General features: G+C 49.8%; 1 protein-coding gene across 4 annotated transcripts in view; it reads right to left on the reverse strand.

The window, feature by feature from the left end:
- The window catches only part of GPAA1 (glycosylphosphatidylinositol anchor attachment 1), a 92,142-nt gene that overhangs the window by 51,592 nt on the left and 28,061 nt on the right, over positions 1 to 12,489 (reverse strand). For all 4 annotated transcript variants that reach the window (XM_029586135.1, XM_029586136.1, XM_029586138.1 and 1 more), the window contains exon 5: positions 8 to 155. In XM_029586135.1, the coding sequence (XP_029441995.1) occupies positions 8 to 155 (148 nt within the window). The remainder of the gene's footprint in view (positions 1 to 7; positions 156 to 12,489) is intronic.

Consider the following 12,489-nt stretch of genomic DNA (forward strand, 5'->3'; position numbering starts at 1 on the left):
ACGTTACCTCGGAAGTAAGATGCCAGGGCCAGCATCAACCCCAGTGCCTGGTTGTTGCGCTCTCCCTCACTGCATGGCACGCTCAGTACCAGTGACTCTGTGCTGGCTGCCCTTGGAGCTCGCAAGATCCCATAAACATTTGTACCTTTCACCATCTACAAGAAGAGGAAGGGCCAGAGAGAGGGGAAGAGAGAGATGGAGAGCACGTAAGAGCACAAACACTGGCAACAGAAAATCTCCAAAGCAAAGGCAACAACATCTACAGCTCCAAGTCCCAGCCCTCCTGTTCTGTAGCCCCCATGTTCCCCTCTCTAAGTTGTCACTCCATGACCCCCTGCTTTGTGGGTCCAAAGATATTTCAGTCTTACATTCACAGAGGCTTTCAGACCACAAGGACTGCAATCGTTAACATGGCAATGGGGCACAGAAGACGACTGGGTCTTACCTGCCAATACCACAGATCAGGCCAGGTAAGTGGGTTTTGCATCCCTACCAGCAGATGGAGGCAGAGAACAAAACTTTGAGGCCCTGCTACATAACAGAGAGTGCCACCTGCAGTCCCTCAATATTGACCTGTACCCAATATCCTTAGCCTCAAAACTTAGCATTACTCCCCAAGGAGGGAGAGCAGAGAACCCAAGTTGGAAAATCTTCAACCATCAATGATATATATATATCTACAATCATTGTAAATTAAATTCTGCAGCCTCAGCATCCAGAAGCAATCAGTCTTTCAAAAGGGGAGGGCTTTTGTATTGATCTGTGGTATTCCAGGAATGAAAACGTTAGCAGATAAGAACCAATTTACCTTTCCTGTTCATACCCCAGATCAGTCCAGACAAGTGGGATGTACCCAAGCTCCTCTACACCGGGCTGGAACCCAAAAATCCCAAGCACAACACACTCTCTCCATACATAGCCTCCTCTGGCCCCTGAACCTCGAATCGGTAATGTTTGATAAAAGTATGCTGTGAAGACTAAGTCACCACCCAACAAATCTCCTGCGGCGATATCAGCCGATACTCCACCCAGGAGGCGCCTGCGCATGCAACCCCCTCCAGAACAGTCTGACCCATACAGAGATGAGCCAGAAAAAAATCACTTCTTTTAACAATTGCTCATTCGTGGCCTTGGAAGCCCTACCTCCCTTCTTTGCCCCACTAAAGACAAGAGATGACCTGAACGTCGAAAACTGTTAGCGACCCTAAAGTAACACAACAGAGTCCTACAAACATTCAGCAAATGCAGCTCCCTCACATACGAATATCAAACGATAAATGAGGAAAAGCCGGAAGGTCCACCATCTGGTTGAGATGAAATGTGGAGATGACCTTCAGTAACAAGGAAGGAACCATATGCAACAATATCTTATCGTCCAAAATCCTCAAGAAGGGATCCCTACACGACAAGGCTGAAGCTCTGAAATCTGCCTTGCCGAACAAATCACCACCAAGAAGATGGCATTCAGGGTGAGGTCGTTCAAAGCTCAAGGAAGTCCACACGGAACCTAAAACAGAAAATTAAGGTTTCACGATGGACATATCCTAAGAACTGGCAGACGAACTGGCTTTGCACTTTTCAGAAAATGAACGAAGACATCCTAAGGCTGCCACCTGCACTTGAAGCAAATTGTAGGCCATGCCCTTTGACAAGCCCCTTTGCAAAAAGGCTAAGATCTGAGACCGTTCACTCTCAAAGGCTCTAAACCTTCCTCTATACATCACAACTCAAAAACTTTCCACATTTAGATATAAGCTAGAGAAATGGCTGGGCTCCTAGCCTGAAGCAAAGTAGAACTTACCTGCTCCAAGTACCCTTTCCAACATAAGCGCGGCCTCTCAAAAGCCAATCCTACTAGACAAAAGTGATCCGCCTAATCGAAAAAGATGGGTTCCTTGATGCAGTCATCCCTGCAAATGAACCATTTGGATGGGACAGTCTATCGTGAGATGAAAGATCAGCTAACCACGGATGGCACGACCACTCCAGCGCTACAAGAATTATCTTTCCTAGATGTTGTTCTATGCAACGCAACACACGTCCTATGAGAAGCCATGGGGGAAACATATACAATAGAAGCTTCGTCAGCAAAGGCCTCTCTCCTGCGGCTGAAGAACTACTCCACCTTGGTATTGCCTTGCGATGCCATGAGGTCCAGCACTCCCCTGGATCCAGCTGCTGCCTGAGATAATCCACTTGCACATTGTCCTCTCCAGCCATGTGAGAGACCACTAAGACTGCTAGATGCTTCCCTGCCCAGATAAACAGCTCCTGGGCCTCCTAAGACACCAGATGACTGATATATGCCACCATCCTTACATTGTCAGAGAAACTCGTACTGTCCGTCCTTGAATCAGTGGAAAGAAGGCCATCACAGCCCAGCGCACCGCCCTCATTTCCAAATGATTGATCGACCAGGATGTCGCCGCTACCGACCACTGATCTTGGGCTGCCCAACCTTCACACACAGCCCCCCCAGCCTTTCAGGTTCGCATCTGTGGTCACTGCCACAAAGTCCAGAATCTCCAGAGGAAAATTAGTTCTTACCTGTTAATTTTCGTTCCTGTAGTACCAAGGATCAGTCCAGACTGCTGGGTTATGCCTCCCTTCCAGCAGATGGAGTCAGAGAAAAGCTGAAAAGCACCTCCCACATAACCCAGGGTGCCACCTGCGATCCCTCAGTACTATCGATATCAAAGCAGAATGAATGGCTGTTACTACAATTTCCTTGCATTGAATTATGCGCAAACACGCTTTATCAAACAATGACTAGATCAAGTTAAAAACTGAACCTGTTAACAAGGTAGAACGTGTATGAACATGCAAGAAGAACAATGTAACCTAAAATAGTTCTGCAAAAATAAACTGACTTGCGTCATAACCAGTCAAGAGAATATAAAACAGTTGACTGGACTCTCCTGTGTACGGGCGGGCGTCTGGACTGATCCTTGGCACTACAGGAACGAAAATTAACAGGTAAGAACTAATTTTCCTTTCCCTGTATGTACCAGAATCAGCCCAGACTGCTGGGATGTACCCAAGCTGTCCTAAAAGGAGTGGGACCTGAAGAGTCCCGCACGAAGCACACCGCTGCCAAAGGAATCCACCTTCGGATCCTGTACATCCAAATGGTAATGCTTAGCAAACGTGTGCAAGGATTTCCAGGTGGCCGCCCGACAAATTTCTTGTGGCGAGACACATTGGCTTTCTGCCCACGAAGCCGCTTGGGACCTAAGACAATGCGCCTTAAGGCCTTCCGGTACTGGACGCCCATGACATATGTAAGCGGAAGCAATAGCGTCCTTCAACCATCGGGCAATAGTAGTTTTAGAAGCCTTAGCCCCTTTCTTAGGACCGCTCCACAGCACAAAGAGGTGATCAGACAATCAAAACTGATTAGTAACCTCCAAGTATCGCAAGAGGACCCAACGGACATCCAACCTCCTCAGATCCTTATCTTCATCAGAAAATGCTGGCAAATCGACTGACTGGTTGACATGAAAAGCCGAGACTACCTTAGGCAGAAAGGAAGGCACTGTGCGCAGGGAAACACCTGAATCAGAAATACGCAGAAAAGGCTCTCAACAGGACAAGGCTTGAAGCTCTGAAACCCGCCTAGCTGAACAGATAGCCACGAGAAAAATCGCTTTAAGCGTTAAGTCTTTAACTGTCGCCCGTTTCAAGTGCTCAAAAGGAGGTCCGCAAAGGCAACGAAGCACCAAATTCAAACTCCAGGACGGACAAATCGCGCACACTGGAGGTTTCAAGTGCTTGGCCCCCTTCAAAAACTGAATCACGTCCGGGAGCGCCGCAATGGAAATACCATCAATTTTACCATGAAGGCTGCCCAAGGCCGAAACCTGAACTCTGAGCGAACTGTAAGTCAGACCCTTCCGTAAGCAGTCTTGTAAAAAGGACAGGATGTGAACAATAGTAGCCCATCTCAGCAACAAGTTCATCCCGCGACACCAAGAATCAAAGACCTTCCATACCCGAACATAGGTAATAGAGATAGACGTTTTCCTGGCACTCAGAAGGGTAGAAATAAATGCCTCCGAGTAACCCTTTTTTCTTAACCACCTCCTCTCATAAGCCAGGCCGCTAGACAGAATTAATCTGCCTGCTATAAAAATACTGGACCCTGCCTCAGAAGGTTGGGCAGGTGACTGAGGCGTATTGGACCGTCCACCGCTAGGTTGATCAGATCGGCGAACCACGGTCTTCGGGGCCACTAGAATCACCGGCCCCTGGTAAGACTCTATGCGCCGTAATATCTTTCCGATTAGTGGCCATGGAGGAAACACAGAAGGATGTGCGACGGCCAAGGCAGAACCAGAGCATCCACTCCTCCTGACCCGTGGTCTCTTCTGCTACTGAAGAAGCGAGCTGCCTTCGTGTTCAGACGAGTCACCATCAGGTCCAGGTGGGGGATTCCCCAACATCTCGAGACCATTCGCATCGCTTCATCCGACAGTTCCCATTCCCTGGGATCCAATTGCTGTCGGCTGAGAAAGTCCACCTGAACGTTGTCGACCCCGGCTATGTGAGACGCCGCAATCCTGTCCAGGTGACGTTCTGCCCAGCTCATCAGTTTGTCGGCCTCGGACACGGAACGACAAACTCGTCTGTATATAGGCCACCATGGTCGCATTGTCGGAAAGAATCCGAACCGCTTTATAGCGTAACATTGGTAAGAAGTGTTGTAGAGCTAGTCGGACTGCCCTGGTCTCCAACCTGTTGATGGACCACTTTGTCTGTAACGGAGTCCAAAGACCCTGAGCCGACCTTGACCTGCACACTGCCCCACAACCAGAGAGGCTGGCATCGGTTGTTACAACTACCCATTGGGGGCTCTCAAGGTTCACCCCCTTCAGTAGGTGATCCGGAGGGAGCCACCAGTCCAGACTGGATCTGGCAGGTTCGAGCAGCGGCAAGGGAATCTGGTACTCTTCTCATTTGGGATCCCAACGGGACAGCAGTGTTATAAAATCATTATGCTAATTCATTCTCTCCTGAATAATACTGATTCTACTTGGATGTGTTTCACACTACACATTTACAAACCACAACGAGAATTAAGATCTACAGGGAAAAATCTGCTGGAAATCCCTTCAGTTAAGAATGCGGCGTTGTGCATGACTAGGAACAGAGCTTTCTCGGTCGCTGGCCCTATACTGTGGAACGCATTGCCAGACCCGCTTAGGTTAATAAGCAGTCGAAAAGACTTTAAGAAGGCGTTGAAAACCTACCTCTTTAAAGGAAGCTTTTAAAGATTTAGAAATATCTTAGTTGAAGTAAATAAGACTAATTATGTCTGATTTATATAGTATTACTTTTACTTATTCCTGCTTTTTATTTTTAACGGAAACTGGCCAATCTCTGTTTTAGTCATTATTATTTTTATTGATTATGAAATATCCTGTATTTTTATTCTTACCTATTTATCTTCTTAAGTTTTATTTTTATCTCAAATTTTTAACCTTTTAATTTTAAGGTTATTTACTGTTGTAAACCGCTTTGGTCAGTATTTTTTACTGGAAAACGGTATATAAATCTGTTTAAATAAAATAAATAAATAAATAAGCAGTGCTCTCTGAAAAGGTCTCAGATGCGTGAAAGCCCAAGGAACTAGCTCCAGGGTAGATGCCATAAACCCAAGAACCTGTAAATAATCCCACACCACAGGGGAAGGGAGCGACAGCAGCCGCCGCACCTGAGACATCAACTGGTCCATGCGAGCGAGGGGTAACGATACTTTGCCTACCAATGTATCAAATTGAGCCCCCCAAAACTATTATCTGGGTTGGGATCAACTGGCTCTTTGAATAATTTGACAACCCAGCCCAAGGACTGCAGACGACACACGACCGTACGAACTACCGCCTTGCAGAGTTCTGTTTTTTTTTTTTTTCAGTTCCTCCGACTTCGCTCGGATGAGCCAGTCGTCCAAGTAGGGATGTACTAGAATCCCCTCTCGCCTCAAGCTCGCAGCCACCACCACCAGCACCTTGGTGAACACGCGGGGTGCAGTTGCCAGTCTAAAGGGTAGGGCACAAAACTGGTAGTGTTGTTCCATGATCATGAACCTCAGAAACCGCTGGTGGTGCTCTTGGATTCCGATGTGGAGATAAGCTTCCGTCAGGTCCAAAGAAGCCAAAAACTCGCCTTTGTGGACCGCTGCAATGACCGATCTTAACGTTTCCATACGAAAACGAGGCACCCGCAAAGCCTTGTTGACTTGCTTGAGTTCCAAAATCGGTGGGAAGGTTTCATCCTTCTTAGGTACCACGAAATATATGGAGTAACGACCGGTCCGGCGATCCGATTGAGGGACTGGCACAACGGCTCCCAGTGCCTTCAATCGAGCTAGGTTCTGTAGGACCACCTGCTGTTTCTGCGGAGGTCCACAAGGGGACACCAGGAAGAGATCCCGGAGGGGACGAGCAAAATCCAAAGTGTAACCGTGACTTATAATATCTAGTACCCACTGATCCGAGGTAATTTTGACCCATTCCTCGTGAAACTGGGATAGCTGACCCCAGATCTTTGGTAGAGAGGAATGGGTCGGCATCCCTTCATTGAGCTGGCTTGTTGTTGTGGGCAAATGCATGGGTTCCGACATGCTGAGGCTGCCTGCCCCGAAAGGAATATGACCACGCCTGTGCTCTCGAAGCTGCTTGTCTAGGAGTATAGCTCGACGTAGCCCTACAAGGCCGAAAACGATGCTGCCCCCTAAAACGGCCCCGGTAGCTACCCTGCGAGAGGGCTGCCCTGGGCTTGTCCCCCAAGGCCTTTATGAGTTGCTCCAGCTCATCCCCAAACAACACTTACCCCGAAAAGGGAAGGACCCCAGCTGAGATTTAGACGAGGCATCCGCAGACCAGTTCCGGAGCCACAACAGACGCCGTGCTGACACCGCTGAAGACATAGTGTGTGCTGAAGTACGTAAAAGATCATAGAGGGCATCTGCCGTATAGGAGACTGCTGATTCCAATCGGGCCGCCTGTTCCGCCTCCCCCGGGGGAAGGTCTTGGACTGTCAACATTTGCTGAACCCAACGTAGCAAAGCCTGCTGCATCAGGCTACTGCATACAGCAGCCCGTATCCCTAAGGCGGATACTTCGAAATGCACTTGGGCGACACTTCCAACTTCCTATCCTGAAGGTCTTTTAGCGCTGTGCCTCCAGTCACCGGAATAGTAGTATGCTTGGCTATGGCCGTGACTGCTAAGTCCACCTTTGGGACTTTAAGGAGGTCAAGCGAATCGCTAGGAAGAGGATATCATTTTTCCATGGCTCTAGTAACTCTCAAGGAGGCTTACGGGGTCTCCCACTCACGGGAACAATCTGTAATAGCTTCGGGTGGAAAGGAAAAGTCTGCTGTGGAGTGCAAAGCCCCGCTAAAGCTGAGTCCCCCGTAGATAAATCAGATGTTTCCTGGGACAGAGGGAGTTCCAGCTCCTGGAGCACATGTAAGATTAAGGGATCCAGTTCCTCTCGCCGGAACAGACGGAGGACCTGGGGGATCATTCCCCTCCACCTGGGTGGCATTGTCCCCCTTATTGCCCATATCGTGAGCGGAAGAATCCTGCAAACCTGGATCCACCAGGTCCACCAGGTCAGGCAACCTATCCGCCAGGGAAGAAGGAGGGAAGCAGGAATCCGCCTTTTCCTGACCTCTAAGATACCCTTGGGATCTTAGCTGGGCTGGGAGACTGGGAATCCCACTCAGTCTCCGCCTCCTTATATGCTTTATGCATCAACAAGGTAAATTTCGAAGAAAAAAGGATGCCGCCGCATTAAGGGCCCCCCGGGGGAGGAAACGGAGGAGGAGCTGTGTCAGCAGGCAAACCGCACGGTCTGTGCGGCGGGGACAGCGGAGGAGAGAGATCCTCTCCCTCCTCAGAACAATCAGTGTCCCCGTCTGAGGCAGACAAAATGGCCACGGCTCCCGAAGTAATGAGGAGAGGGCCAGGCCTCTGCCCCTCGGCATCGTGTGCGCCGCGCGATTTCCTGCGCCTCGAAATGGCTGCCCCCCCGCGCCGAATCCGAACGCTGCGAAGGCCCCTCGCCCCCGAGGAGACACCGGGAGCAGAGGCCTTCGCAGGAGAGCCCGGAGCCCCGGCTCTCCATAAGAGTTACACGCCGTCCCCCTCGGCATGGTTGGCAGCCGGGTGGAAGGTCCACCCCCTCCGAAGGCCCGGGAGACTGTTGGCAGGCGAGGCTGAGGTAGGAGAAAGCGAAATTAATAAAGAATTTACACTGAAATCGCTTTACTTCTGTTAGCTTTTAAGTACTCCAACTCTGTCTTTGCCTGGATGAGCCAGTCGTCCAGGTACAGGTGAACTAGACTCCATTCATTCCTGAGGGCTGCCACACCACCACCACTTTTGTGGAAGTCTGTGGCGCAGAGTTCTAAACTGAAAAAGTTCTTCTAGCACCATGAACCTCAGAAACGTCTGATGGTCTAAAACGCATCAATATGTGCAGATAGACCCCTGTTAAAATACAACAACGCCAGAAACTCCCATTTGCGAACCATTATCACAGTCCGTAGCATCTCCATTCAAAAACGTGGGACCCACAGCACGGCACTGAGCTTCTGCAGATCGAGAATGGGCCGAAAAGTGCCCTCCTTCTTGGAAATTACAAAGTACACAGAGTAACTTCCTCTTTCCTTTGGGGGAAATGGGACAACAGTGTCCAAGCGTCACAGCTGCTGCAATGAATCCTAAACTGCCTCTTTCTTGATGAGGGAAGTGTAATGAGACTCCAGGGCAAGTGTAATGGGACAGGGCAAGAACATTCTAAGGTGTAGCTGTCTCTTATCACCTCCAGTACTCATTGATCTGATGTGACCTTGATCCCCTCCTCATGAGAGAGCTAGTCTCCCCCTGATGGCTTCCAAGGAAGAATAGAGCAATCTGACCTCATTGGGAGGCCTTACTCCCTCTGGCCCCCTTGGCCAGAACTGTCCTGAGAAGGTCTACTTGTGCCCTGAAAGGACCGCTGCCTTCCAGAGACTTGCTTCTGCATCAAAGCAGAGGAATTCCTGCTGGAGTGAAATCTTCATATCTCGAAAGTGAGATTGCAGCAGGAAAGTCTTGCTCCAGATCTTCACCAAATAACAGTTTCCCTTTAAAATGGAGATTTACACATCCGCCGACCAATCATGCAACCACCACAGAAACCCTGTTCCTAGCAGACAGACATTCTGACCATGTCGCCGGTATGATGTCCCCACTAATACCGGTATATAAAAGCTGTTAAATAAATAAATAAATCTTCCACATAGGCCACCCCAGCTTCCAACCAGGGCACCTGCTTAGAACTGATGGCAGCAGAATTCGCCTGCGCTTTCTTTACCCAACCCAAACAGGCTCTCTGCATTAGGCTACTACAGAATGCCACCTGAAGGCTCAAGGCTGAGACCTCAAAACATCCTTGTCAACTGAATCTCCAACTTTCGGTCCGGGACATCCCTTCAATGCAGCTGATCCTGCCACAGGGATGGTTGTCTTCTTGGTCACTGCAGACACCACCGTATCCACCTTTGGCAGCTTCAAGGTTTCTTCTGGCTAAAGGGTACAACTTAGCCATAGCCTTGGCCACCTTAAGGCCCACCTTCGGAGCATCCCACTCCCAGACAACCAAGTTCTTTACCTTCTTCGGTAAAGGGAAATCTTTGGTAGCCCAAGGAACCCATCCAGGACAGGATCTATCTGCTCATTGTTGAATTCTGTATGACCTTAATTCCCAGCGCATCGAGCTCAATGGGAATGAGGGGGAGTGACTGGCACCATCAATTTCCACCCCTGCAGCCGAGGACCACTGGGAATAGGGAGCCTAGGCTATATAAAACAAGGGGTGAAGCCCCCCTAGGCCCCCGCAAGAGCGAGGAGACAGGGACTGTCTCCTGTGAAGGATCCACAGAGTTCAAACAACCAAACTTTTTTTTTTTTTTAATTAATAAAGCGTAAATACTTGCTTGATCCAAACAACGATAGAAACAGAAAAATCCCCAAAAGGGACAAGAAGACGACAACAGAGAACCACAGGGTGAGCTGTTCCACCTGCTGGAGACAGACGAATACTGAAGGGATGCAGAGTAGGCTCTGTCCTGATATAGGATACCCTTTCAGTTTTAGTCTGTCTCCACCTGCTGGACAGGAGGCTCAACCCATGATCTGGACTGATCCGGGTACGTACAGGGAAGAGGCAGCTCCTCTTTACGGAAGAATCTAACCCCCCTAGGGTCGCCCCCTTCTGCAATAGGAACCTCCTCAGGATCTGACAATCCCCTATCCGCATCAGGTACTCCATCTGCAAGTGCGTCTCCAGGATCATCCCCCAGATCCTCTTGTAGACCGTCTGTGCTATCCGAATCCTCAAAGGTCTCCTCACCCTCTCCCGATGGCTGTTCAGGCTCCAGAAGGAACCAAAGCTCTCCTGACCTTGCCTGCATAGACGCTCTAGGTTCTTCAATGAGCGCTGGAACTTCTGGGTAGAAGAGCCCTGTTTAGCCAGATAGGTCTTATGAAGCAGAAGTACAAAACCTGGGGAAAATGTCTCCAAATCACTAGAACCCTTACCCACAGCGTCCTTATGCGGCTCCCCTGCATCTTCCCGGTCCTCCACATTGCACTGGCACATTGGAGATAAGTGGTGGAGGGGAATCCCTAGGCTCCCTTGCCGCTGCCCACCTTCCACCACGTGGAGGCAACATGGCTGGCTGGCAGGCAGCCCCCCCCCCCCCCCGCAAAGCCTCTGGAACGGGCCCTGTCGACTGGGTGGACCGCTTGCTGCCTGCAGTCTCTGCGGAGTTTCCCTCCCATCTAGAGATACAGGCAGTGCATGAGGCCACATTGAGACTCAACTGTTCAATCGACAGGCCTGACAAACTTTCCTGTGCTCTGTGGGTGTTGCTATAACTCCTGCTTGCCTCGGTAAGCCCACCAAAATGCTGCTGCATGCCATGTTCACGGAGCCTTCTCACTGGCACGCAAACACCCCCTTGACTCTGCTGCGGACTCCCTCTCTCACCCCCACCGATTCCAGCCTTGATGCTCAGTAACAGCCCTGCTCTGCACATTGCTCTTTATTTTGTTTTTTTAAAGAGACAGCGCAAACAAAGAAGCCACGCAAATAAATAAATACTTCCCTGCTTCTGGCTGCCAGCTGGGGGAGAAAAGGCTTCAGAGGGAGTGACGGAACCAGAACCCCTGGCTATCGTCCCTTCTGGATGCTGAGGGCTGAGCCAATTCAGGAATCTCCAACTCTCTGCTCTACCGGAGGGATGGCCCACGAAGGAACCTAACACCTCAGGGATCTTCTGTGAAATCCGTTATGCTCTCTCTTCTATTTTGCTTTCTAAACTCCAGACTTCAGGTTTGCACCTCTGCCATCTGCAGGTGATACAGGAAAATTAGTTTCTTACCTGATAATTTTCGTTCCTGTAGTACCACGGATCAGTCCAGACACCTGGGTTATGCCTCCGCACCAGCAGATGGAGACAGAGCAAAACTTTGACGGGCTCTGTCATATACCAGGGTGCCACCCACAGCCTCTCAGTCTTACGTAATGTCAAAGCAGAATGGAACACAACCAAACTACCAAACTAACTATCCTTTGCGTATAAGCCGACTCCAAAAAACCCCCAACTGTAACAAATTACCCAGAAGGAGTGAACAAATGATATAACAATATCCAGGAACAGAACATCCGAGCGGACTCTCCGCTAGTTCAGAATTACCAACATACAGATATGGGCGGGTCCCTGGACTGATCCGTGGTACTACAGGAACGAAAATTATCAGGTAAGAAACTAATTTTCCTTTCCCTGTACGTACCCGGATCAGTCCAGACACCTGGGATGTACCAGAGCTAAGATACATAGGGTGGGACCCAGAGAGGCCCGCTCGGAACACTCCCTCGCCAAATCCACCTGCAGTCAAGGGTTGGACATCCAAATGGTAATGCCACGCAAAAGTATGCCACGATTCTTAAGTCGCCGCCCTGCAAATTTCCTGAGAGGACATTTGAAAAGATTCCGCCCAATAAGCGGCAAGAGACCGTGTAGAAGGAGCCCGAAGGCCCATTTGTACAGCCTGCTCACGTAGCAAAATGCTGACCCAATGGCCTCCTTGAGCCAGAGAGCTATCGTAACGCTGACCCAATGCCCTCCTTGAGCCAGAGAGCTATCGTAGGATTCGAGGCTGCCCTTCCTGTCTTCGGACCACTCCCCAAAAGAAAGATGGTCAGAAGCACATTACCTTGAGATATCGCGGCAGCGCTCTGCGAATATCCAGGTTCCATAAAACCCGTGCTATCGGATCAGACCGCTCCCCCTGAGAGAAGACTGGTTCAAAACGGAAAGAAGACACCATCATTGGCCGAAAAGGAGGGAACCGTCCTCTACAACACTTCCGAATCCAAGATCCGCAGGAACGACTTCCTACAAGACAACCTGCAACTCGGATACCCGCCTAGC

The sequence above is a fragment of the Rhinatrema bivittatum genome, unplaced genomic scaffold, assembly GCF_901001135.1.
Source record: "Rhinatrema bivittatum unplaced genomic scaffold, aRhiBiv1.1, whole genome shotgun sequence".
NCBI classification, from domain to species: domain Eukaryota; kingdom Metazoa; phylum Chordata; class Amphibia; order Gymnophiona; family Rhinatrematidae; genus Rhinatrema; species Rhinatrema bivittatum.